The 27847-nt window shown below is 47.1% G+C and overlaps 1 protein-coding gene and 1 long non-coding RNA gene across 2 annotated transcripts in view; one reads left to right on the plus strand and one right to left on the minus strand.

Moving 5' to 3' along the window:
- Positions 1-27847, plus strand: part of LOC307201207 — an 86912-nt gene that overhangs the window by 21332 nt on the left and 37733 nt on the right. The window lies entirely within an intron of this gene.
- EREG (epiregulin) lies at positions 8055-27340 on the minus strand. The gene is made up of 5 exons (XM_079950080.1): positions 27070-27340; positions 12892-12978; positions 11671-11794; positions 10767-10916; positions 8055-8534 (listed from the first exon to the last, which is right to left on the minus strand). The coding sequence occupies exons 1-5, from the start codon at positions 27323-27325 to the stop codon at positions 8441-8443; spliced, it is 711 nt and encodes a 236-aa protein (XP_079806206.1). The 5' UTR covers positions 27326-27340; the 3' UTR covers positions 8055-8440.

A 27847-nucleotide genomic window follows, 5' to 3' on the forward strand; every position in this document is an offset into this window, starting at 1 on the left:
TCCAAGCGGGAGATAACTTGAGCATGCACCACTCTGGCGAGACAGTCTGCCTTTGTGCTGATGCGTTGCCAACTGAAATATACTCGGAGTCGAGAGTCGATTTCATGCTCTTTATTCAGCTCATAGTGGTGAGGAGGAATGGAAGTTTCCCCACAATATCTGCTTTATATACATTATTTACACAATGGGCTGCATGTGATTGGCTAACTCCAGGATTCTCCTGTAGGCCAATCAGGTTGTGGATTCACTTCCACCTGGAGCTGGATTGGGTGGCTCCTGCGGACCAATCAGACTGCTGCATTGTTCTAGGACCAATCAGACTGCTGCATTTTGGATCCTATTCAGCTCAGTACATAACACCAACCTAGAGTCTCCTGGCAAAACGCAGTGCCACTAGGCAGCAGTCTGGACAGCTCCGTTGGTTAGAGCATGGTGCTGATAGTGCCAAGGTTGCAGGTTCGATCCCCCTATGGGAGGGCTGCATCTTCCTGCACTGCCGGGGGTTGGACTAGATGATCGCAAGGGTCCCTTCCAACTCTATGATTCCAACTGCAATGCTTCTTCTAAAGGTAGGCGTGCCTGGAAGCAGACGGCCCCGGGTTCCCCCTTCACCACCCATTCTTCTTTCCGGAGACCTGTGCTATCTTGCTGCCCCGCCTTCCACATCCTGCTGAGTCAGAAATGCCATAACAGAAAATGAAGGCATGACCCTAAATCTGGGGTGGAGAACCTGGATCCCTTCAGGAGCTGATGGACTACAACTCCCAACCCCTCTGGCTGCGGCTGGTGGGAGTTGGAGCCCCAAACAGGTTGCCTGGAGGAAGACACAAGATCTACCCACCAGGGAAGAATGGCAGATGAAGGTGATGGATTTACATGGAACTAGCGGAAATGACTGGCAGAATCCGAGACCAGGGAGAAGAGTCAGTAGAAGAAGACTGGAAGAAATTTAAAGTCTATCTACAGAAACATTGTAAAATTAAGGAATGTTAGAAGGATGCTGGAATGAAGCTATGCGGTTTTAGCAGTAATGTTATAAAGGATTAAGTAAAAATGGATTGTTAACAGGTCAGAATGTAAAGTTACAATATATTAAGATAAATTAGTAAGATAAAAACAAAGAAGGAAAGGATTTGCTGAAACAACTAATGAACTAGAATACAAAAAAGGGAGGTGCAAGGAGGTCAAGGAAACAAGCAAATGATAGATAAGATATGGAAAGATGGATTTGTTTTTAATTGGTTTTATTTTTCCCCCTCTATTTTGTATTTTCTGTTTTTCTTTTTCTTTCTTTTTTATTCTTGTAACTTTTTGAAACACCAATAAATATTATATATATATATATAAACAACAAACAGGTTCCCTGGCCCCCTTGTGTAGCCTACTGCAGGCTCATAAATGGTCATTCTGATGTTCATCTTGTCTCCTGGTTATTCTGGTTTATAAGAACTGGCTTCCAGACAAGTAGGAAGAACGCCTTTACAAAGTTACCCAACTCCTTAATGATGGCCACAAATGATTACAATGGGCAAATGGGCTGCTAAAATAATATATTTAAATGTTTTGGGGCCATTATTTCCAAGGCTGGCTGAATGCCATTAGAGGCCAAGGAACCAACCCATGTAAACCAGTCTGCTATGCTTACTGAGGGACAAATAAGAACAGCTTCGCATTGAGAAACTGATTCGGGCCAGTTGTGCAAGTACTGTTTGTTCTCCCACTTCGGGGAAATTAATCTAACGAAATCACACCGCTATGTGTGAGAGAGTCAAAGGAGGTTTAGTCCTGCAGAACCATTTTATCGTCACCTGGATTATAGGCTTGCAAGATGTTAAGGCGTCTTTTTTATTTTTATTTTTAAAAAAGTAATACCTAAACAAACTTAATCTTCTGAATTTAACGTGCTTAGAAACCATCTATCACTTAAGGAAGCCTTGAACAAACGCAAATTCCTTTCTGCCCTGTCGTTTGCCAGAACTAGATTTTTGTACCAGTTCTTGAAATGTGTAAACCGCGCTGGAACAAAGCTTGAAGACACACATAATGACCGCACGAATCCTAGAGGTGGTTCCTTTCTTTCCCTCCTGCAAGCAGTGCATCAGCAAAGAAACCCGTTAATAATTTTTTGTTTGGTCTTGCCACTGTCGTTGGCATGTTTGCTCTGCCTCCTTGGAAATCCTGTTCTTTGCTGGGAACACCTGATATTGCTGTTGCTCTGATGATGTCAGCAAACTCGAAATAATTTTGCTGTGGCGCTAGGAATTGTTCCCCAGTGGGGGTTCCTTGTCCCTTTTGAGTTTCTGCCCAGAACAAAACCTATTGTATTCGTTTTCTTTAAAATATTTAATCCCCCCTGCACACACATCTATTTTGCACCCGAGATACATTCCTTTGAGAGCTGAAATATGCATGCTGTTTCAATGCAAACAAAGCAAAGGTTATAGATTTCTTCTTACTAAATATGATGATTCACAGAATGGGAATGTCGAAGGGTGATGAAATATTCGTTGTCTGGCTAGGTTGCAAACCACATGATGCATTTTGATCTGTACGAGCGAGCGCTTGAATTCTTTCATTCAAACTGCGCTAGATTGCTCCAGCTCATGTTCGTTTTCTCTGTTTTTGCTCTGATGTCACAGCAGCCTCTAGTGGAAGGACTGAGGGCCAGTTTCTCTTTCCTGTCTCTTGGTATGATCTGATAACGGGAAATGTATTGAGCTGCCAAGATATAGCACCATTTTCCAGAACTGTCCTTAATTCGCAGATGCTTGTACAGTCGTACCTTGGCTCCAGAACGCCTTGGTACTCAGATGTTTTGGCTCCCGAACGCCGCAAACCTGGAAGTTAGCGTTCCGGTTTGCAAAAGTTCTTTGGAACCCGAAAGTCCGACGGGGCTTCCACAGCTTCTGATTGGCTGCAGGAGCTTCCTGCAGCCAATCATAGAATCATAGAGTTGGAAGAGACCACAAGGGCCATCGAGTCCAACCCCCTGCCAAGCAGGAAACACCATCAGAGCACTCCTGACATATGGTTGTCAAGCCTCTGCTTAAAGACCTCCAAAGAAGGAGACTCCACCACACTCCTTGGCAGCAAATTCCACTGTCAAACAGCTCTTACTGTCAGGAAGTTCTTCCTAATGTTTAGGTGGAATCTTCTTTCTTGTATTTGGATCCATTGCTCCGTGTCCGCTTCTCTGGAGCAGCAGAAAACAACCTTTCTCCCTCCTCTATGTGACATCCTTTTATATATTTGAACATGGCTATCATATCACCCCTTAACCTCCTCTTCTCCAGGCTAAACATGCCCAGCTCCCTTAGCCGTTCCTCATAAGGCATCGTTTCCAGGCCTTTGACCATTTTGGTTGCCCTCCCCTGGACACGTTCCAGTTTGTCAGTGTCCTTCTTGAACTGTGGTGCCCAGAACTGGACACAGTACTCCAGGTGAGGTCTAACCAGAGCAGAATACAGTGGCACTATTACTTCCCTTGATCAGAAGCCACTCTTTGGTTTCCGAACATTTTGGAAGTCGAACGGACTTCCAGAACGGATTCCGTTTGACTTCCAAGGTACAACTTGAGAGCCATTGGTTGTTGAGAATAACTTACATAGATGTAAGTTGGATTTTTGTATAACATTTCCTTAGGAATTCCCCTACAACACAAATTAAATGTCAGTGCAATCTGGCAAGATGTTGACGGGGTTGCCCTGGGGGAAGTAGGTCTGGAGTTTTACTTGGGAGAGAGGGTCAGAGATTTGTGGGGGGCTGTTTGGCCAGGAGACAAGAGTTCGAGGCAAGGGAAGCTGCAGAGCTGGAGGGTGGAGCACAGAGCAGGTCAGAAGAGGAGGAGGAAAAGGCAGGTCAGGCAAGGGAAGGGCCAGGGAAGGGAAGGGCAAGGGAAGGGCTTCCCCACCCTCTCCTGCACCAGTGTCTCATAGTACCAGAATGGGAGTGAAAAGGGAGGAGCAGAGAACGTCGCCACACAGGCATAGTCTCTGGCTGCATGTACGCAGTCCGGTAGCGGAAGCTACATAAACTAGTGGAGGGGGAGTGGTCCCCTGTTGCTGCAACTGCTCCATAGGGTTCAGACCTGGGACTAGCTGCCTAGATGCTAGATTGGTGCGCGTAGGTCTCCAGAACTGCAGAAGCGACCAAGTGTTACCTTTGACGATAAGTACTTAGCTATGTGCTGTATGCATTCCTCTGGCAGGAAATCACTCGATGCAATCCTTTACATGCCTGCTCAGAACAGAAGTAAGAGTGTGAGCCTAAAGCCACTTCTGGTTTGTTTTTTTAATAATATTTATTAAAGTTTCAAAAAAGTTACAAGAATAAGAAAAAAAAGAAAAAAATACAAAATACAGAAAAGTAAAAACAATTAAAAACAAATCAACCTTTCCATATCTTGTCTTTCATTTACTTGTTTCCCTGACCTCCTCACACCTCCCTTTTTTGTATTCTAGTTCAGTTAGTTATTTCAGCAAATCCTTTCCATTTTTACTTTTATCTTAATAATTTATCTTAATATATTATAACTTTACATTCTCACCTATTAACAATCCATTTTTACATACCCCTTTGTAACATTACTGCTAAAGCCACATAACTTCATTCCAGCATCCTTCTAACATTCCTTAATTTTACAATGTTTCTGTAGATAGTCTTTAAATTTCTTCCACCTAAAGCCACTTCTGACCTCGGGAGGAAGTGGTGTTGCGGGCTTCCCGCCCTCAACACTCGCGCGGAGGCTAGCTCCCAGCCCCGCGTGAACAGGGGAATCCTCTGCTGCGTCATCCCCTGGCCAGCCAATCGGCTGGCTCAGGGGGTGTGGCTTGCCGCATTTAAGGCAAGCGCGGCAGAGGAGCTCCCTCTTTGCCGCCGATCAGCTGGGGAATTTCCCACCCACCCACCCTTTAAGGTTCCTCCTTTGACCTTGCTATGGACTTCAGTTGGTCGCCGTTAAGGGGCCTGGTAGGAATTTTTCCACTTGGCAAATTGGCACCAGCCATTTGGTTTTTTCGCCTACCTCGTAATAAATCGTCACAACTTCCACGGTTTGGCGGTTTGGCGGTTAGGCATTGGTTGGGGTATTGTTATGTAGATGAATGGGGGGGGGAGCCCCATCACCTCCCCCGGTTGCGAAGGGTAGTCTGGTAAAGGACTCCGGGGGGCGTGACCCCGTCCAAAGCCTATGGAGGCCAGGGCCCAAGGCATGCCCCTGAGTGGTGACCCCTGCAGGAGTGCTCCCCCTGCTCGTGTTAACCCTTCCCGGCCTCTCAAGCAGACAGTCTGAAGCCGGATAGTTGATTAGGACCAATGCCTAAGCCAATACCTCTCATCACCTATAACCAATTTAAGCCCATTAATCTTAATTATGATGTCTCGTGTCTTTATTTCTACTGGTGGGAGGCGGGAACTCGCCACGCGACCCTGCCTGCTCAGTCCTATTGAGTGAAGAGCTGCTTATTCCCAGGTTAAGTGGGTTTAGGATTTGCAGATTTATGCCTGATTCAGTTCAGTGGGGCTTATCTCAGATACACAGGGCAAAGGGTTGCAGGCCGTGTCACGTATAAGAATATAAGGGGCCGTATGATAGGGAAAAGTCTCTCTTGTTTGACTCCCTTAATGCCTGGGCCTCCATAATTTGGTTCTCTCCCTACCCACCCAGTCACTATTTCAATGTTTCCATAGGGAGGAAACTTTTCTACTGTATCATTCCCATGACTTTCAGCACCATCAATATACACATGCAGTCCGACCTCTTTGCCTGAGAACTTCCCCCTCTGGTCCTTCTGCTTGGATGCTCCAACATCTCCATCACCATATCCGGGTACCTCTCCACTTTCACACCTCCAACTCCATCACTCTCTGATGTCCAAAGGTCTTCTGAGATTCCCCTTCCCATATGAACCTACCCGGACCCTTCAATCTTCTGAGGCCCTTCCCATGTCCCCTGCCCCACCCAAGGGGGACTTGGAGAGTCTTCTCATAGTGTGGTCTGCCTGGCACCGTACCTACAAACCTAGTAATGTTGAATGGCAGATTTTTGGCACAGGCCTTCTGCATTTTTGTGCTGCAAGCCTTTTTGTAACAGGTGACAAATCAGTCCGACGCATATTTTTATTCATTATGGTGATGATTATTCCTGGGAACTGCCGCCCAGAATACCTGTGCAATGCCATCTCCCTTCTACTTCCTTCAGATTCAGAGTGCTATGGTATAGAATCATACAGTTGGAAGAGACCACAAGGGCCATTGAGTCCAACCTCCTGCCAAGTGGTTACCTCGGGTTAAGAACTTAATTCGTTCCGGAGGTCCATTCTTAACCTGAAACTGTTCTTAACCTGAGGCACTACTTTAGCTAATGGGGCCTCCTGCTGCTGCTGCACTGCTGGAGCACGATTTCTGTTCTCATCCTGAACCAAAGTTCTCAACCTGAGGTACTATTTCTGTGTTAGCAAAGTCTGTAACCTGAAGCGTATGTAACCCAAGGTACCACTGTATTTGATCGCTGTATTCGGGGCCAGGAAGGATTTCTTTTCCTGCAGGAAAAACTGACTGGTCTGCAAGTTTCCGCCTACCTCGTAGCAATTGTCACAGCTTTTGGCAGACAAGCATTGGGTGGGATCCTGAGCTGACTGGGTACCCCATTAAAGCGGTCCAGAAAGGGGTGTTTCTGTCTGTGTGTCCACATGGCAGCTGATGGGTCATAACAAACTTCCCAGTGGCGCCCCTGGTGGGATTGTAAATCTGGTGCATGTCAGGGTCGCCCCCCTACTTTGGATTTGATATCCGGCTTTATCACTACCCTAAGGGGTGGTGCTGTGGGTTAAACCACAGAGCCTAGGACTTGCCAATCAGAAGGTCGGCAGTTCGAATCCCTGCATAACTGAGTTCAAGATCGGACCTGCATTCGCCTTCCACCCATATACCATAGATGGTCTCTCTTGGAATGCATGAGAACAATTGCAAACTGTGCCCTTTCCTCTATTTCCTAGCAGGTGCAGGATAGATAAGGTATTGCACAGAATTCGCACTTGAAGCCTGCTATGACAGCCCTACCCAGAGAGCAAAGTCTATGAGTTTCATTCCAAGACTGAGCCTTTATGTGACCCAGTCCTGGATTACGTATAAGCTAAACAAGCTATGGGGATGCAGGTGGCGCTGCGGGTTAAACCACAGAGCCTAGGACTTGCCGATCAGAAGGTTGGTGGTTCGAATCCCCGCAACGGTGTGAGCTCCCGTTGCTCGGTCCCTGCTCCTGCCAACCTAGCAGTTCGAAAGCACGTCAATGTGCAAGTAGATAAATAGGTACCGCTCCGGCAGAAAGGTAAACGGCATTTCCGTGTGCTGCTCTGGTTCGCCAGAAGCAGCTTAGTCATGCTGGCCACATGACCCAGAAGTTGTACGCCGGATCCCTCAGCCAATAAAGCGAGATGAGCGCCGCAACCCCAGAGTCAGCCACGACTGGACCTAATGGTCAGGGGTCCTTTTACCTTTTAAGGAGTCTCAAAGCGGCTAACATTCTCCTTTCCCTTCCTCCCCCACAACAAATACTCTGTGAGGTGAGTGAGGCCGAGAGACTTCAGAGAAGTGTGACTGGCCCAAGGTCACCCAGCAGCTGCATGTGGAGGAGCGGGGAAGCGAACCCGGTTCCCCAGATTACAAGACTACCACTCTTAACCACCACACCACACTGGCTCTCAACCAGCTTATCAAACCTCAGCCAAACATACCCAGGGCCTTGGCACATCTGTAAGCAATAAAAGTTGTGGTCTATCTCAACCCTATACCAATGTCCTGAGTCTTATTCCTGACTGCCCCCCACCAGGCTGCGAGCATCATGCTCCTGGGAATGCAAATGCATGCTCTAACATCAAGCTTTGGGCCTTCCTCCTCCTTCATGTAGTTGTGCATTGAAGAGGAAGTTTGGAGGTAGGGAGCAAGATGTCTTCTAAGGAAACTTCTCTGCCATTATTGGCTGAGAAAACCAGGCCTGCTTTCAAGGAAGCCCAGAGTTCCCTGAACCAGAGTTTAAGAACCACGGCACGAGTCAGTTAGAATGGATGGAAAGATTTAATCCTCAAACGAGTGTAGAGTTTCTTCAAGCGAACAGGATAGACATGAAAAAAATTATGTCTTTCCAAAGTGGGTGACATACAAGCAGTGAGAAGATTGCATTCTTTTATATATTATATATAAGTATTTACACACAAAGGAACGCAAGACATCATCGCGTTACATTATCAAACATTGCACAGAAATAAGATAAAAAAATACAATACCAATAAAAACATTATTAATATATATAAAAAAACGGAGTTTTTGACCTGCACGTGTATTTTGATCCGCATCATTTTGAAATTTTGCTTTGGAACATAAATATTATTAATAAAATATTTAATAATAATATTAAATAAATGCCTTCTGGGATTCCCCGGATTCAGACATGAAGCAGCTTATTGTCTTTTTCGGTCTCTGTAGAAACTTCTTTATAGTTACTGCTTGCAGCAAGTCTCCTGCTTTTGTTCTGGTACCTGCGAAGATTAACGGGAAAAGGAGCATCTTTAGAAAGTCAAAATACACTACAGGCAGCCGACTCCACCATGAAGTCCACTGAAATTATTGTTCTTCCAAGGTATCTTCCTTCAAGGCGCATCTGCCCAGTGTCCCAGTCCACTGGCCTTCTGACTTAATATGGAGACACTGGAGCACGCAATATCTGCTGCCATTGTTAACACAGATACACACCAACACACACACGGGCTTGTCCACACTTCTGCTTGTTCTGTGCGTGGAAAGGAAGGGTCGGAGAGGTTTTCTGTTTGCCTCATGCTTCTGAGGCATGGGATTGAGAGTTATTTTGTTTGCCCCACCGCTTTCCCTGGGGAAAACCCCCTGCTTACCACTGAATTGGAACAAACGTCAACCCTCTGAAAAACTGATTGACTTTGTTCTGATCCAGCAGAAAACAGAGGGTTTTCCTGAGGAAAAGTGGCAGGAAGTGTAGATTAGTGCCCTCCCCCCGAGGCAGATTTCCCAGTAGTGATGTATGGAAGTGAGAGCTGGACCATAAAGAAGGCTGATCGCCGAAGAATGGATGCTTTTGAATTATGGTGCTGGAGGAGACTCTGGAGAGTCCCATGGACTGCAAGAAGATCAAACCTATCCATTCTGAAGGAAATCAGCCCTGAGTGCTCACTAGAAGGACAGATCCTGAAGCTGAGGCTCCAATACTTTGGCCACCTCATGAGAAGAGAAGACTCCCTGGAAAAGACCCTGAAGTTGGGAAAGATGGAGGGCACAAGGAGAAGGGGACGACAGAGGACGAGATGGTTGGACAGTGTTCTTGAAGCTACCAGCATGAGTTTGACCAAACTGCAGGAGGCAGTGGAAGACGGGAGTGTCTGGTGTGCTCTGGTCCATGGGGTCACAAAGAGTCAGACACGACTAAATGACTAAACAACAACCCAAGGCAGAGTGGCACAGCTGGGGGCGGGGCTAGCCACCCACGGGAGCAGGAAGAGCATCCCAGGGGGGCAGCAATGTCACCCCTCCTCAGGGATGACACCTGGGGCGGGCTGCACTTGCAGCACCCGCTTCCTCCGCCAGTGCTCCCCACTTCTGCTTATGGTTATGAAGGTGCATTGCTAGTGTGCAAGGTTTCCTTGGGTATATATATATGCATTCTTCTTAATGGCACCTTTCAAAAATAGAGAGGTGCCAGAAACCAGCAGCCCACATCACAGACACAAAATGTCCAGAAGTCATCTATTAAGTAATGGGCAGTCACAATCCTAAGAGCACCATTCGACTAGCGAGATAAGATCATTTGGACTCCCAAAATCTGGTGGGGAATTCAAATGGAGGAAATGTCATAAACATCCTCAGGGGAATTTTTACTACGGCCGAGTGCTGTTGAAAGACTAGGTATAGAAGTGCCAACTTGTAATTGGTTCTCTCTCCCCCCCCCCCTTGTTATTTAAACTGACTTTGCTCCAGTGCCTTTAAGGGCCTGTTGACATGCAGAGACTGAGCAGCTGAACTTTCCCCCATAATCTTATCTACATAACAGGAAAGGTTTCGCCTCCTTAGTTTCTGCAGGTTGTGCTGCTGTTAAAGAGGCAGGACTGACTGTCAGGACTGAGACGAAAACATCAGTTCAAGTGCTCAGCTGGTTATGTTTCAAAAGTGCAGAGATGGGCACATGCCTATTGGTTGTTTTCCCACTAAGAAGAAGAAGAATTTGAATTTGATAACCCGCTTTATATGGTGATGTGGGTTAAACCACAGAGCCTAGAGCTTGCCGATTAGAAGGTCGGCGGTTCGAATCCCGATTAGAAGGTCGGCGGATCAGCTGATAAGCGGCTTAGGGCTTAGGAAAAGGGGGGGGGGGGAGGGAAAAACCCCGCAGGAACTCGCAAGACATTTTCGTCTTGCGAAGCAAGCCCATAGGGAAATTCGTTTTGCGAAGCGCCTCCAAAACGGAAAACCCTTTCGTCTAGCGGGTTTTCCATCTTGCAAGGCGTTCGTCTTGCGGGGCACCACTGTATTGTGAACCACAACTCTCAGCAGCCCCTCTCCAGCACAGCCAATGGTCAGGAATGATGGGTAGTGCAGTCGCAATTGTATCCTCGAAAGATCTCCTGCGAAATGTCCCAAAGGCCCAGCAATTGCAACACAGCCTAGCTCCGAGTACTTTTGTACTCACAGCTCCGGAATGCCTACAACCGAGAAAAACAGAGCCGGCGAAGCAGAGGGAGGCTTACCATCTGTAGAAGTAGTAGATAACAACTGCAGCGGTGATGACGAAAAACAGAACCAGGAGAATAGTGAGCGCCAGGTATTCATTGCTCAGGGGCTGCTGGCTTGTCAAAGTGGAATGGCCACACCGGTCGCCATAATAACCATCTTCACAGCTGTGGGGCACAGGGAAGAGAAGGAGAGAAATCATATCAGACATGTTGTGTATTTGGGTTCTCAAACACAGGTTGCAAGCTGGAGAAGCCCCAGAACAGGAGATGCTACCCTGGTTGAACCCCACTGGAAATCCAGTTGCTTAAACTGTCACCCGGGTGCATGTTTACACCTGCTTGCACCAAATCCAGTTGAAGCTGGTTTGTGGGTGAAAGGGTGTTAGGGAATCTGAAGAGCCTTAGAGCATGTTGCATTTTGTTTAGCAAGAAACAGTAGTCCTAACTGGGACGTTGTGGTCAGTGCTTACTAGAAAGAGAGGTGGCAGAAATCGCTGGAACTCGCCTTGTTCTCTTATACAGTGGTACCTCGGGTTAAGAACTTAATTCATTCTGGAGGTCCGTTCTTAACCTGAGGTACCACTTTAGCTAATGGGGCCTCCCGCTGCCGCCATGCAATTTCTGTTCTCATCCTGAAGCAAAGTTCTTAACCCGAGGTACTATTTCTGGGTTAGCGGAGTCTGTAACCTGAAGCATCTGTAACCTGAAGTGTCTGTAACCTGACGTACCACTGTAATGGCAATGGTGCTTTCCAGGTACCACAGAACTACAACTCCCAGCATGGCCAGTCGGTCAGGGATGATGGGAATTATAGTCCCACCACCTGGAGAGTACCAGCTTTCCCAGCCCTGCTCTGAATCAAGCGCTATGCAAAAATCATGTGTTGTTTTATTATCTTATCCTGCAGCATTCCACTTACGTGCACGAAGGTGTACTCAAAGCCACGAGGTACTTGCAGTGCCCATTAATGCAGTAGTTTTTCAAGTCAGAGCCGCAGTCTGTGGTCTTAACTTCAGCGACACGGGGACTGTGCACTGTTCGAACTATCAGGAAGAAAGAAAGAAAGGAAGGAAGGAAGGAAGGAAGGAAGGAAGGAAGGTGTCATTTTATTTGACAAAGGGGGGTAACTAGTAGCACATCTGCCTTGCAAAAACCCTCCAAGTGTCCCTATTATCCAGGGACAGTCCCAGATTTACAGAAGCCATCCCGGTTCCTGACTTGATTCCAGAATCTCCCACTTTTCCTTAAAAGATAAAGATATAGGGACCCCTGACCATTAGGTCCAGTCGTGGCCGACTCTGGGGTTGCGGCACTCATCTCGCTTTATTGGCCGAGGAAGCCGGCGTACAGCTTCCGGGTCAGGTGGCCAGCATGACTAAGCTGCTTCTGGCGAACCAGAGAAGTGCATGGAAACACCGTTTACCTTTCCGCCGGAGTGGTACCTATTTATCTACTTGCACTTTGACGTGCTTTCGAACTGGTAGGTTGGCAGGAGCAGGGACCGAGCAACAGGAGCTCACCCTGTCACGGAGATTCGAACCGCCAACCTTCTGATCGGCAAGCCCTAGGCTCAGTGGTTTAGACCACAGCACCACCTGCATCCCACTATCCCTGTCCAGTCAATGTAAACGGACCCCTGACCATTAGGTCCAGTTGTGGCCGACTCTGGGGTTGCGGTGCTCATCTCGCTTTATTGGCTGAGGGAGCCAGCGTACAGCTTCCAGGTCATGTGGCCAGCATGACCAAGCCACTTCTGGCGAACCAGAGCAGCGCCCGGAAACGCTGTTTACCTTCCCGCTGGAGCGGTACCAATTTATCTACTTGCATTTTGATGTGCTTTCGAACTGCTAGGTTGGCAGGAGCAGGGACTGAGCAACGGGAGCTCACCCCGTCGCGGGGATTCGAACCGCTGACCTTCTGATCGGCAAGCCCTAGGCTCTGTGGATTAGACCACAGCACCACCTGCGTCCCTCACTTTTCCTTAGAACGTTCCTATTTCCATCAGGAAAATGTTGGCAGGTACGGAATAGGACGTCCCTATTCCAAACATTCATTTTAGCCAAACCAGCGGAGACAGAAGCCCACAGGCATTCTGAAAAAGTTTTCGATATTTCATTAAGTGTCAGAGAATCCGACTCACTCAGAACTGTCGTGCAGTTGCCTGTTTCATTCCTTCCGCATAACGGTGTCACAGTTGTCCCAAGAACGGCTTGAAATAGGTGGAAGCCTGAAGAGAAAGAATGTGTCGGGTTGAAACAAAGACACTAGGAGAGAGGTTTCTTGAATCCCCCCCCCCCCCGCATTAAAACAACAACAACAACAACAGCCATCATTTTACCTTGCAAGTGCTTATGCCATTCTGTTTCAGCTGAAAAGGTGGCATAACTAGATCTTCCTTCAACCTGCCTTTAAAATGCCACCGCTACACCCAACCCTGACTGAGAGCCGATTCACTCCTTGTGGTGCTTGCAGGGCGTGTGTGTAGTGAAAGTGCAAAACAAACATCCCCCAGCCCGTTCCGAGTCCGGCTGAAAACATTTTGCTGCCCGAGGCAGCACGGCAATTGCTCTCCACCACCCACGGTGCAAAATACCCAAGGCTGGCCCAGTTAAAATGCCACAAGCGCTTAAAGATGAGAGTGAAAATACCGTAAAACTAAATTCAAATGTAGCTATTTGCTGCCCAATCAGCTGCCTGAGGCGACTGTTTCAACCTAATGGTAGGGCCGGCTCCATCTTTTTTCAGTCAGCACTCAGGAACCCAGAAAGCTATTGGTTCATCTAGCTCAGTGGTGTCCAAACTTTCTTCAAAGGGGGCCAGATTTGATGAAGTGAAGAAGGGCCGTGAGGGCTGACCAAAGTTGTTAACTTTTTTTTAGGGTTGAAGTTGTTGAGGTTTATTTTTTGGGATTTTACCCAAGGAAATAAACTGACACAGGCGCCGGGTTAAACCGACTGGCGGGCCAGATTAGGCCCCCGAAACGGACTTTGGACATGCCTGATCTAGTTCATTATCGTCCATACAGACTGGCAACATCTCTCCAACGTTTTAGGCAGGGGCATAGCTGTCAACTTACAGATTTGAAAATAAGGGACCAGCAGCCTTGAAAATAAGGAATCAGCAGCCAAAATAAGGGATTTTAGTCAACCAGCAGCCAAACGAAGTCTCAAGCGGTGGTTCCCACAGCGCAGCAACTCGGCAAAGGGGATGCAGCAAGGGAAACCACCGTCACCTCTCCGCTGGGAAGTGCTGAGCAAAGGCGAGTCCCCAGGCAACGCGGCTGATTTGATTGGCACAAGGCATGCAAGCTCCACCCCCCAGTCGTTCTTAGACTCCTTATTGGGTGAGCAACGCAGCCAAGCAACACAGTTGGAGCCTCCCTCCTCCCTAGCCGGCAGGGAGGGAGGGAGAGGAGCTGCTTCCTTTGATACCCGGGAAATTTAAGGGACATCATCAATCCGGGACAGCAGCGGGAAACAGCGCTGGGATAAGGGAGTTTCCCGCCAAATAAGGGACGGTTGACAGCTATGGGCAGGGGATTATTTCCAACCCGAGGATGCCTGGGACCTTCTGTGTGGAAGGTGCAAGTGCTACTACCGAGCTATCACCCTGCCATCAGGATTACCTGGCGTGTGTCCGTTACACCTCCCCAGCAGCTTGCAAACATGCATTTCCATCTCAGACTTGTTTGCTGCACAGGTGCACAGTTGCTTGGGCCTCCCTGTCACGTAAAGTGGGACCCACCATTGAAAAACATACTTGACATGTATCATCATTAATGCTGATTATATATAATGGGACTTTGTGTAGCAGGATATTTTTGTTCACCATCATTCCTAGGTGATCAAGAAGTGGGAATACACTTCTTGTTTTTCACATAATTCATATTGATAACTGGATGGGTGGATAGATAGATTAGATAGATAGATGATAGATAGATAGATAGATAGATAGATAGATAGATAGATGATAGATAGATAGATAGAGAGATAGATAGATAGATAGATGATAGATAGATGATAGATAGATAGATAGATAGATAGATAGATAGATAGATAGATAGATAGATATAGATGGTGGATGGACGGATAGATGATATTAATAATATTATTAATAATAATAATAATAATAATAATAATAATAATAATTTTTATTTATACCCCCCCTCCCCAGACAAGGCTGGGCTCAGGGTGGCTAACAAGCAATAATAAAAACAAATTGAATGAATACAACTTAAAAACAAGATTAAAATACAACATTAAAAAATTGAAAATTTTTAATAATAAAATGCAGCCTCATCACAGGAGGAGAAAGGAAAAAGAAAAAAGAAAGAGGGGGAGGGAATCAAATTGGCTCCAAGCCAAAGGCTAGGAGGAACAACTCTGTCTTACAGGCCCTGCGGAAAGAAATCATATTCTGCAGGGCCCTGATCTCATGAGGCAGAGCGTTCCACCAGGCTGGAGCCAGTGTTGAAAAGGCCCTGGCTCTGGTTGAGGCTAATCTGACTTCCTTAGGGCCCGGGACCACTAGGGTGTTGCTATTTATGGACCTTGAGGCTCTCCGTGGGGCATGCCGGGAGAGGCGGTCCCGTAGGTACGAGGGACCTAGGGACCTAGATAGATAGATAGATAGATAGATAGATAGATAGATGGATGGATAGATAGATAGATACTTCAGCCATGTGAAAGAAAACCTGCCAATTTGCTTATATGAAAGAAAAGTTTTGTTTGCATTCTTAAAGATTATATGAGCTGCACAGTAATTATTATTTTAAACTGTGAGTCAACGCTTGCATGGTTCAAAAACCATGCAAGACGTAGCAGGGAGATTACACGGAGGCTGAAAAGCGAAGCAGAGGCAGCTGTTAAATGGACAGGGATCTTCCGAGGGAATCCGTGTAATCGCTGGAAACAGTGACTCAGCAGCTGGAATGCTTTTTTGCTGACTCAATGTGAGCCGCCACCCTGCAATTGAATGAGATACAGACACCACACAATACCAACAGTGGCTTGTGTGGGAGGCAATTCATTACAGACACAAGGGAGCGTTGCATGGAGTAATCCTTAGGGGACATAAGGGATGTTCAGGGACGCTGGTGTTGCAGACAGATGTGCTGGTGGAAACCTTTTTAGGGTAGAGGGGAAATCCAGGGCACTGCTAGGTACTGTATGTGGAAGACAGGCCCCTGGGGGCAGATTTGCATATGCTAATTTCCAAATAATAATTTAATAAATAATGATAAATAAAGATCTTTTCCTCTCCACTCAAGCGTTGGGTTCCCCTCTGTGAGAAAAGCAACTAACAAATATTATAAATCCTTGTAATAAACAATAATTTATATATATTTTTTAAAAAAATGCAAGTTTTTTTAGGCTGATTTTCAGAGGTGGGAAAACAAATTCTGGTTCTTGCCGTCAGGGCTTAAATTTGTTCTTAGGCCTTCATCTGCCTCGGAGCTCTTCTAATGCATAGGATAAAACTGCACATTTTCATAAGTTGCCTCAGAGTAGGTGGCTGGAGTAGCACCAATACCACACCTTGTAGTACCTCAGAGGAAAGAAGGAAAGAAAGAAAGAAAGAAAGAAAGAAAGAAAGAAAGAAAGAAAGAAAGAAAGAAAGAATTGAGGCCTAATAATGCTTCTGAGAGAAACCAGGCCAAGGAGTTGCACATTCATACATTTAAGAGTGCTTAAATTTCAAGGGTTCCTACTCCCCTCACATTGCTACAATTCTCAGAGTCGTTTAACAATCAATTCCTCTCCATGGAGAACTCTGGGAATTGTAGCTTTGAGAGGGGAATAGGGGCCACCTAACAATTCTCAGCATCCTTGACAAACTGAAACTCCCAGAATTCTTTGGGGGGAAGCCATGACGGCCTAAAGTGGTGTCATAGTGCTTTAAATGCACAGCATGGTGTGAATGTGGCCACAGAAACTGAAGCTCATCTTGCTCGAACGACAAGTTCCTTCCTTGGGCAATTGCAACCAGGCAAGCAAGCAGTAAATGAAAACGGCCAACTCCAAGGGGTGCTTGCTGCGAAGATTTTGCCGTAACCCCCCCCCCCCAATTCCTGGCTCCAAAACAGAGCCATCTTCCTTATCGCCAACTCCTTCCCCTGTACTGATAAAGTTATATGTGTTGCAGAACAGAAGCAACAAACTGTTCCTTTAATCAAATACCCGTTGGGGAGTTTCACATGCTCTTGAGTGCCTCTCAAACAGATTAGCCCAAGAACCGAAGAAGGTGGGGCGTTGTTTGCATTAATACGGCTGCCTGGGTCATTAAACAAATACTGTTATCTTCTCCTTCACAGGCGAGATGCTGCCTATTTCATATTGCCTTACTGGAATGCTATGGTTATTGCCATTGCCGGGCTGGTGGAATGTTAGTGCGCAATGCACATTCCTGCTTTACAGGAAAGTTAGCATTGCTCTGCGTCGCAAGCCGCCTGCCCCAGAATGCAAGTCTGCTTCCTCAGAGGTGGCTTAATGAAGGGAAAATATACACCTCAAAAGGGATGGATTTTCCACTCTTGGCAAGATCCGGTGACACTCAAAGCCAAGTCTTTGGACAGAGGTTGCACGAAAAAGGCCAATGGGCTGGCTGGCTTAGTTTAAACCAGTATGAGACTTAGCTGTCAACTTACAGATTTGAAAATAAGGGACCAGCAGCCTCGAAAATAAGGGATCAGCAGCCAAAATAAGGGATTTTAGTCAACCAGCAGCCAAACGAAGCCTCAAGCGGTGGTTCCCACAGCGCAGCAACCCGGCAAAGGGGATGCAGTAAGGAAAACCACCGTCACCTCTCCGCTGGGAAGCGCTGAGCAAAGGCGAGTCCCCCGGCAACACAGCTGATTTGATTGGCACAAGACATGCAAACTCCACCCCCCAGTCGATCTTAGACTCCTTATTGGGTGAGCAACGCAGCCAAGCAACACAGTTGGAGCATCCCTCCTCCCTGGCCGGCAGGGAGGGAGGGAGAGGAGCTGCTTCCTTTGAAACCCAGGAAATTTAAGGAACATCATCAAAGGGACAGCTATGGGACAGGGCATGGGATAAGGGACTTTCCCACCATATAAGGGACGGTTGACACCTATGGTGTGAGATTGGGCCTCATCCCATTCGCACTGCCTGCTTTCTTCAGGATCGCTAGATGAAAGCAATCTCCTCTCTACACTACTCTTAAATCAGAGATGGGGAAACATATGGCTCTCCATTTGTTGCTGGACTCTTGAATTCCCATCAGCCCTAGCCAGCGTCCCCAATAATCAGGGATCATGGGACTCCAGCAACATTGGTTCCCTCCCCCTGTCTTAAAGACACTGGAGCTTTCACAATATCTAGGCCTGGCGTGCAATGTCACTCTATTGCCTTTGTTCATAGTCTCCCCAGTTATTTTCTTGGGACTCTGTCTCTTCGTTTGCTGCATCTTACCCCATCACTTTCTCTGTCCCTTTTGTTCAGCCCTCATCTCTCCGATTTTATTCCTTTATATCTGAAGGAGCATCTCCACCCCCATTGTTCTACCCGGACACTGAGGTCCAGCTCCGAGGGCCTTCTGGCGGTTCCCTCACTGCGAGAAGCTAAGTTACAGGGAACCAGGCAGAGGGCCTTCTCGGTGGTGGCACCCGCCCTGTGGAACGCCCTCCCACCAGATGTCAAAGAGAACAATAACTACCAGACTTTTAGAAGACATCTGAAGGCAGCCCTGTTTAGGGAAGCTTTTAATGTTTGATGTATTACGGTATTTTAATATTTTGTTGGAATATTATTATTATTATTATTATTATTATTATTATTATTATTATAGCTTTTGAGAGCTCATCTCAACCAGATTTCCCTCCTTGACCTGCCACAAAAAGTTCCTCCTTCTAAGGGACCTAGGTCAGGTTTTAATCTCAACGTATGACTTTTCCTTCCCTCAATGAAGTTGCACGAAGACAATGGCTCTCTGATCGCTTTTGTTCGTTGAGAAGTTGGGGTGTTTGCGGGCAACACACCAGCTCAAATACTCAGGAAAAAAGGCTGCAGTGTGTCACAAGGCTAATGAAAGAACAGAGACTCTTATGCTAACAGCCTCCCATACACAACTTTCTTTGGACAGCGTGAGAGAGTGTTCCCTTGTGACTAAGCACCAGGTACGTTTTCAAGTAGTAAATGTGACCACAGAAGCCCATAATGGGTTGGATCCATGACCAGTTTCATTTTAACAACATTTATATACTGCTTGATCATAAGAAAACCTTTCGGAGGTTTACAAGGGGTGATGACCAAGCCTGATTACCTACCACTTGGGATAGGTGAATTGGAGAGTTTCATGTATTGAGTGCCAACGGAACTGTAGACAAATAGAGTCAGACAGAAGCATAAGGGAAGACTTGGCATGCTTTGAGGAACCCCAAAGCTTGCAGAAAAATAAAAATAAAACCGTTTTGGGGGGATGTCCCTAAGGGGGCACTCACCACTCCTCCAATTTTGACTCAAGAAAATCACTATTTTGACTCAAGAAAATTTATAGTTCAAATCGGGGAAATAAATGCAGTAAATGGACAAAAGTACAAAGATTCACAAAATGCTTAGGGGCATGCGTACCCCTGCGTACCCCCAGAAAAAAGCACTGCTTATTACTATTTACTCATGTTTGTGTGTGCACACACATGTGCACAAGCAATATTTGTAAATGTAAATTTAAATTTTACTCAAACACATTTGAACCATGTCAGTAAAACTACTCTGGAGCAAGTGGCTGTCGAACTGTTGCCTCCATCACATAATTGTTCCATTTATTTGTTCCTTCCACATCCTTCCCCTCCTCCTAAAGCAGCCCAGTTCAGGAAGCAATAAAACAGTAAAAAAAAACCACCTGAAAAACAGTTCCAATACGGGTGCAGACTGGGAAAGATTATCTACCCAAAAGGCTTGTTGAAAGAGGACGTTCTTCAAACTACGGAGATGGCGCTTGAGGCTGAGCACGCAGGACATTAGCCATGATCCTTAGGTAGCCTATAACGTCTTGAGAAATACTGCTGTTCATTGCATATCCGTGCTGAAACCAACTTCCATCCAATTCAAAAATGGAAGCTGAGGTGTGGCCATTTCAGAGAGTCATTGCATGCATGGCAGCCTTGTTGAATTTGAGTTTGACGCAGGGGAACGTGCATTGGGCGAAGACACCTGTGGCCTTCTGTGGTGTGACGATGCACCGCAGGGGAAATGGACCTTGCCGCATTTCAACCCACAAATGTGTACATAGCCTTAGAAAAGAACGTAAGCGAGTGCATTGCTCCTTCTTTCCTTTCTGCTCCCAACATAGCTGTCAACCGTCCCTTATTTGGTGGGAAAGTCCCTTATCCCAGCGTCGTGTCCTGCTGCTGTCCCTTATTGATGATGTCCCTTAAATTTCCCAAGTTTCAAAGGAAGCAGCTCCTCTCCCCACCTCCCTGCTGGTCAGGGAAGAGGGAGGCTCCAGCTGTGTTGCTTGGCTGTGCTGCTCACCCAATAAGGAGTCTAAGAACGACTGGGGGGTGGAGCTTGCATGCCTTGTGCTGATCAAATTGGCTGTGTTGTCTGGGGACTCACCTTTGCTCACCGCTTCCCAGCGGAGAGGTGACGGTGGTTTTCCTTGCTGCATCCCCTTTGCTGGGTTGCTGCGCTGTGGGAACCACCGCTTGAGGCTTCGTTTGGCTGCTGGCTGGGCTTTCTGCCTTTGGCTCGGAGGGGCTCAGAAGTTGAACATACCTGTGCTTGGAAAATCCCTTATTTTGGCTGCTGATCCCTTATTTTCAAATCTGTAAGCTGACAGCTATGGCTCCAACAACTGACGCCGTCATGTTTACACTTGCAAAGAATTGGTGCAGGGTTGGCCAATGTGGTGCCCATGGGCACACAGGTGCCCACAGAGGACTTCCACTGGATCCACATCCCCACCACTGCTTTAGGTTTTAGGCTTGAAGGAAGCATTCTCTCATAACCAATCGAATAGACTGTGGTGCGTGCTCAGTTGTGGGGTGTGTTAGCGAGTTTCTCTAGTTTACAAAGGTTGGCGGCCCCCACTTTCCTCTCCTTGGCATCAGCTTCTGAATGGGTTAAGAAAAAGCATGGCATCTGAAGTTGTTTGGCAACAGAAGCCAGGAAAATAGGATTTAATAGGCCAAAAGCTCACCCACTCTATGCCAAGAGAGCTTGTTGCATGAGCAGAATGATACACCAAGCGTGGCAGCCCACATTTTATGTATTTACCGTATTTTTCGCTCTATAAGACGCACCAGACCGTAAGACTGGTTTTTGGAGGAGGAAAACAAGAAAAAAAGTATTCTGAATCTCAGAAGGCAGAACAGCAAGAGGGATCGCTGCGCAGTGAAAGCAGCAATCCCTCTTGCTGTTCTGGCTTCTGGGATAGCCGCACAGCCTGCATTCACTCCATAAGATGCACACACATTTCCCCTTACTTTTTAGGAGGGAAAAAGTGAGTCTTATAGAGCAAAAAATACGGTAATTCGTTCCAGAGGTCCGTTCTTAACCTGAAACTGTTCTTAACCTGAAGCACCACTTTAGCTAATGGGGTCTCCCGCTGCTGCTGCTGTGCCGCCGTGCGATTTCTGTTCTCACCCTGAAGCAAAGTTCTTAACCCGATGTACTATTTCTGGGTTAGCAGAGTCTGTAACCTGAAGCGTATGTAACCTGAAGCGTCTGTAACCCAAGGTACCACTGTACATGGAACGCTGGCAAGAAGAGTTTGCAAAGCATTGTCATCGGGTCAAAGTACCAGAAAAGCTTGTGGGATAGCTGTGCAGCCTGCATTTGCTCCATAAGACACACACACATTTCCCCTTACTTTTTAGGAGGGAAAAGGTGAGTCTTATAGATAAAAAAATACAGTACTTATTTATATCCTGGCTTTCCTTCAAGGAGCTTGAGATGACAAACTTGGTTCTCCCTCTCCCCATTTTCTCTTCACAACAATCCAGTGAGGTAGGTTAGGCTGAGAGGCATTGACTGGCCCAGTGAGGTCACCCGGGAAGTTTAATGGCTGAGTGGGGACACCCTTGTATTTCCCTCCTTCCTGTACAGTGGTACCTCAGGTTACATATGCTTCAGGTTACAGACTCCACTAACCCGGAAATATTACTTCAGGTTAAGAACTTTGCTTCAGGATGAGAACATAAATCGTGCTCCGGCGGCGTGGCAGCAGCAGGAGGCCCCATTAGCTAAAGTGGTGCTTCAGGCTAAGAACAGTTTCAGGTTAAGTACAGACCTCCGGAACAAATTAAGTACTTAACCTGAGGTACCACTGTATATATTTCATGTGTCGGCTCAGAGATTTGCTGCGCAATGGCTGAAACGCAGGGCGGCTGAGAATTAACTGGCCAGGCATTTAAAAAAACAAAAAAGGGAAAGAAAAAAAAACAGAAACTGAGCAGCTCCTGTTGAAATGGACTTGGCAGATGAAGAAACACCTGCCCTGTAATTAGGAGGCGCAACCGAGTGGCTGAGTTTCCTTGAGAAAAGCTCAGAATCACTCGGCAGAGGGTGGGTGGCAGTGCAACTCTGGGCAACACCTGAGCCACCAAACAACTCAATTAACAAATCCCCTGCCAAAAACAAAACGACAACCAAAAAAACCAAAGAGGGAAGAGGTGTAGGCCTACCTATGAAATTTCTGTTCCTGACACATCACCACAACATCCAGCAGAACCGCAACTTCCCCAGCTGAGGTGACACCGAACATTCTGCCAGGTTGCAAAATTGGCTCTGAGCTTCTCTAGTGACGGACCGCGCAATCCCAGAGCATGATAAATCTGTTAGCTTTGCAGGTGCTCCCGGCAAATGTCAGAAACACCTTCATGCCACGGCTTGTTCGCAGCATTCTAGCACGGCCAAGAGCTGGCTATTCAAGGAGAGGCTGGCTCGGTTATTTATTTATTTTTAACGTCTTTATTGGGTTTTTCAAATTACAATTTTACAGAGAGATATCAAACATAAATCGTAAAAACGAGGTTCTGAGGAATCTCCTGGATTTCCATCCTCCCCTTTGTGGGTCCTGTTATGTATCATTTCCTTCTGCATCTTTTATGCTAGTCCAAATCTTTTACATCTCCATTGCACCCAGAATTCACCCTTAAAGCGATACTCCAATCCTACTCACAGTTTTCACTGCTTACAATGGTCTTTAAGCTAAGTTATAAATTTCCCCCATTCCTTATTAACATTTTGGTCTTCCTGAGGCTGGCTTGGTTATCAATGGACATTAAAAGGGCAGGGAGCAGGCAGGTTTGAACCACACCACAATGGGAACCCTGAGCGCATCGCTTCCTTTTCTCCCATATGAGATACAGTGGAACCTCGGGTTACATACGCTTCAGGTTACATAAGCTTCAGGTTACAGACTCTGCTAACCCAGAAATATTACCTCGGGTTAAGAACTTTGCTTCAGGATGAGAACAGAAATCGTGCTCCGGCGGCGTGGCAGCAGCAGCAGGAGGCCCCATTAGCTAAAGTGGTGCTTCAGGTTAAGAACAGTTTCAGGTTAAGAACGGACCTCCAGAACGAATTAAGTACCGTATTTTTCGCTCTATAAGACGCACCAGACCACAAGACGCACCTAGTTTTTGGAGGAGGAAAACAAGAAAAAAATATTCTGAATCTCAGAAGCCAGAACAGCAAGAGGGATCACTGTGCAGTGAAAGCAGCAATCCCTCTTGCTGTTCTGGCTTCTGGGATAGCTGCGCAGCCTGTATTCGCTCCATAAGACGCACACACATTTCCCCTTACTTTTTAGGAGGGGAAAAGTGAGTCTTCTAGAGCAAAAAATACGGTACTTAACCTGAGGTACCACTGTAATGGTTGACATTCACCCCTATGGAGAAAAGGGGAGCGAGGGAGAATCAGTGCCATTTGCCACGGTGATGGAAAACCCGCCTTGCACCATAAGCAGGTCACAATGTGCCTTACTGGTCCCCGCTTAGAGAAATCCCACTAAGGCAGGGGTACCTGTCTGAAAACTAAGGGCACAGGCAGTTTCTGCATCTCCCATGGGTCCTTACTACAGATAAGTCCCACCTTCCTGCTTGCACCATCCCTCATAAGTACAGGCACATTGCTAATCAGAGCTAACGACTATGGGCACGATCCGGCAGAAAGTTCTCTTGCACACACCCCTTTGGAATAAATGGGCACCGACCTAGGAATTGCATGTATTAAGTAGGAATTCACGTGCATCCGTGCTTCGCCAAACAGGTAGGCCATACAGCGGCTCCTGCAAGTATAGACAGATCTGGGAATTGGAATGCGTGAACGTTCAGCCGAGAGAGAATTCGATCTTCTACACTCCGTCAAACTTCCCCAAGAGCAGAACACCAAACTTTCAGAGAACGTGAATTGCATTGCAGAATTCCGATATATGAGGCAGACTCCAAACCCCCACCCCTTTGCCCTCCCCCTTTGCTTTATATATTACCGGAATAATAAAGTTCGGGAGTCAGTTCAGCCTCACAACTTGCTGGGTGTAATTTAAGACTGGGTCATATATACAGGCAACTCTGCCTTTGTGCGGGGGTTGCGATCCGGGTCATTGCATGCTTGCGTGAAATCAGAAACCCATTGAAAAAGCCTGCAGACACCTCTGTCCATCCTCAGCCATCGTTCTGCCCTTGTAGTGATGTTTCAGTGACATCTTTATGTTGTTTCCGGGTCACTTCCAGGTTCTGTGTTCACTGTGCGCATGTGTGCGCATCTCACTCGCTCCTAAAACAGGAGTTGTCTGTGTGTATGCATATTAGTACTTGAGTTTGATTTTCTTTTGCATAGTTATTTAGCCTTTTCCCCCTACATCTGTGGAGTTGGTTTTTGTTTTATTTCTTATTTTATCTATTAAATGCATTTGCAGTCCTTCATTCAAAGATCTCAGGGCTGTTCACAGCATAAAAAATACAAGGGGAAAACACAAACCAAAATACATAATAAAAACCAAACCGAAGAAACGTTGCTGTCAAATGAACTTTTGGGTTTTCTTTTCTTCTTTTTGCAAATGCATGGCTTTCAAAGTACGTTTTAACGCTCTATAAACTCCTATTTCCCTAAAGTGTGCATGCACACGAAAGCTCATACCAATAACTAACTTAGTTGGTCTCTAAGGTGCTACTGGAAGGAAATTATTATTATTATTATTATTATTATTATTATTATTTTGTTTTGTTTCGACTACGGCAGACCAACACGGCTACCTACCTGTAACTAAATCTAACCAATTAAACATGCTAACCTGTGTCTTTCCACTCACAAAGATTAACGCCGCTGTCAAAGATTAACACCACAGCAATCGTGACAAAGCAACCAAAGGTCTTCTACCTTTGGACCAAAATGATCGAGCCTATGAAATCGGTGTGATCTCAGCAAGTCAGATATTTAGAGTAGAAGCTGTGCAGCAAAGAACATTTGTTGGAACAGGAATGTCCCCTTTGTCCAACTGTAAGGAGCCAGTGACTTGACCCCTGATCAATTGGCACCCTGGATTTTTCTCTCCTGGGTGGCCTGGCAGCAAGGTTCTGTCTCCACTGTCCTCTTTAAATCAGCTACCTCTTCCTCGCTTCTGGTGCAGACCCACTGGGAATATTCTAGCAACAGGCTGAAATCCCTGTCCACACTTTGGGAGATTAGTCTTGTTGAAGGCAGTGGGATTTTGGAGTAAGCACACTTAGAGCGCTAGGGATTTCTCTTAACAGTCTTTAGTACTGTTAGCGAGTGGGTTGGTTGTCCAGTTAAGCCATGTTCGCCTCACCTTGGATGGTGTCACGACTCAAGTATGAGGTTTGCAGCTAGCAGGTGCTCTTTGGCCCAAGCATATTGTCACTTGGAGCTGTGGCTGACACAACCTGCCACCTCCAGGTTGGATTCCTGCTGTGCATTGTATGTGGGGCCGCCTTCAAAAACAGTCCCCTCAAAACCCCCCATGGAAACGAAGAGCAGCTGCAGGAGAGCGTCGCTGCGCCATAACACAACAGTCATTGTGATAAAGCACAAGGGGAGGGGGACCTTTTTCTGTCTGGAGGGCCGCAATCCCTTCAGAACAATCTCCCAAGGGCCACTCGCCAGTGGCGGGCAAAAGCGAGTTGAGCAATCACGGTAAGTTTCCCCTTGGGAATTGTAGGCAAACTTTGACACACACACAATCCTCTCTGTTCGGATGAGCTAGAGGCATCGCCAAAGTTCAAGGACATGTTCCAGTCAGGCAGAAATGTTTGGAGGTGTGAAGCTGAGGCCAGTGAGGGTGTATGTGTGTGTGTGACCTGGGGAGAGTTTCAAGGGCCAAATAGAAAGGCACTGAGGGCCGCGTTAATTCTGTCTTGTAATTCTGACCTGTCAGATTCTACTGTGTCCTCATCCGCCTCACCCTTTATTCCCATGGGACTTGGGGGAGGGGGGGGGGTCCTACAATGGATTGCAATTGTTCTGTTGTTCTGTTGGAGCTGCAGGGATACCAACTTGAATAAAATATTCAAGGCGCCCAGGTAAACTCAGCCCCACATAACTGATCACAAGACACAGCACACACACACACCATTTGAATGGCAAGGCCTATCAACTGAGGGGAAAGGCAGGGACTCCCTCAAATATTTTAGGGGTGTGTGTGAAGGGACCTTGGCCCCTAGGAATTGGCTCCCATGCCAAGCTGTGAGTTTCCCATGCTACCTGCTACAGAATTAAAACACAAGCACTGCAGGATCAGGCCGGGGGCGCATCCTGCTTTCACAGCCGCCAGACAGATTTCCATTGAGAAGAATCTGCATTTTTCTTTAGCCAACCACTCTTGGATTTGTAAGATATGCAACCTGTCAGACGCACACCCCAATAATTCCGGTCCAAGAAGCAACACAGCTTGCCAATTTTCTTTTGTCGGGACTTGTGAGCCATGGAAAAAGGACCTCAGGTAGAAATTCATCAGCAAAAACGTCTTTCTCTCTCCCCAACTCCCTTCCAGCCCGCCCTCCACTGCGCTCTTTCGCCGCGATGAGAGACGGGAAGCTTCACCTGAGAAATGACAGCTTTCACCCCACCCCAGCTGTCAAACCCCGACGCGGAAAAGCGAGGGCTTCCTCCTGCGAGCCGTCGAGAAAGCCAGCAGAGACGCGCAGCTCTCCCGCTGAGCTCCCTTTCCGCGCCGAGCCCGTCGGGGAAACTGGGAGAAAACCCGACGGCAGAGCCAGATCTCCTCCGACGGCGCGTCCCTTTTGGAAGGAAGGAGCCGCCACCCCGCATTCTCCCTCTCTCTGTTGGACGGCGCAACCCTGGAGCCAAAGCAGGTCGGGAGCGCACAGACTTACCCAAAAGCAGAAGGGCGCCTTCGACGGTTTGGGAGCTGCAGCTGCTTGCCATCTTGCCGGAGCCTGTGTGTAGCGGGTTGCCGTCGGAGGGTGAAGGATGCTCGGGCGGCTGGGTCGTACAGGCAGGTGGCGCGGAGCTGCTGCGACCGTCCGAAGAGAGACCTCGCCTCCTTTCCTCCCGGCAGGCGTTTCCTCGGGTTTTTATACCTTTCCCCAGTGGGTGCGGACGCGCAGCGGAAGCTGGCCCGAGGCTCATTGCCTCTGAAATTTCCCCGGTGATGAAATCGGAGGCCGGAGGTGGGGGGGGGGGGCTCCGTCGCCTACCTGCCTGCCGCGTCTTTCTCGCCAGGGCGCAGCGGACAGAGAATTACGCGCGGCGCTGGGCGCGTTGGCTTCCAGAGGGAGGTTCTTAGGCGCGCGGGGAGTCGCGAGAAGGAAGCAAAAACCTCCGCGGTAAAGCTTGCTGGACGGAAGTCGCTCCCGTTCTGCAGAACTACCCTTCTTTTCCCCCCTCAGAAATCTGATTTTACAAATATGAATTAATAACCCTACCGAATATATCAATGTAGAGAGATTACTCTGAATCTCCGGACTTCCTCCCATCCTCTCCATGGGTCATGTTGTCAACACTTCCAACTGCATATTATTTCGTCATCTATATTTTATGTCTCTCCATATTGTCCATAGTATTTGTTACATTGCAAGTGAGATTAAAATCCTGCTAATGTTCTCATTGGACCATAAAAAAGGCTGATCGCCGGAGAATGGATGCTTTTGA

The sequence above is a fragment of the Podarcis cretensis genome, assembly GCF_951804945.1.
Source record: "Podarcis cretensis genome assembly, chromosome: 13".
NCBI lineage: Eukaryota > Metazoa > Chordata > Lepidosauria > Squamata > Lacertidae > Podarcis > Podarcis cretensis.

Excerpts from the sequence above, each read along its gene's own strand:
- EREG (XM_079950080.1), bottom strand. The coding sequence starts at position 27,325 with ATGAGCCTCGGGCCAGCTTCCGCTGCGCGTCCGCACCCACTGGGGAAA. Across the intron at positions 11,795-12,891 it reads CAACTGCACGACAGTTCTGA|TTCGAACAGTGCACAGTCCC; the intron begins GTGAGTCGGATT and ends TCTTCCTGATAG. Across the intron at positions 10,917-11,670 it reads TTGAGTACACCTTCGTGCAC|CTGTGAAGATGGTTATTATG; the intron begins GTAAGTGGAATG and ends TGTGCCCCACAG.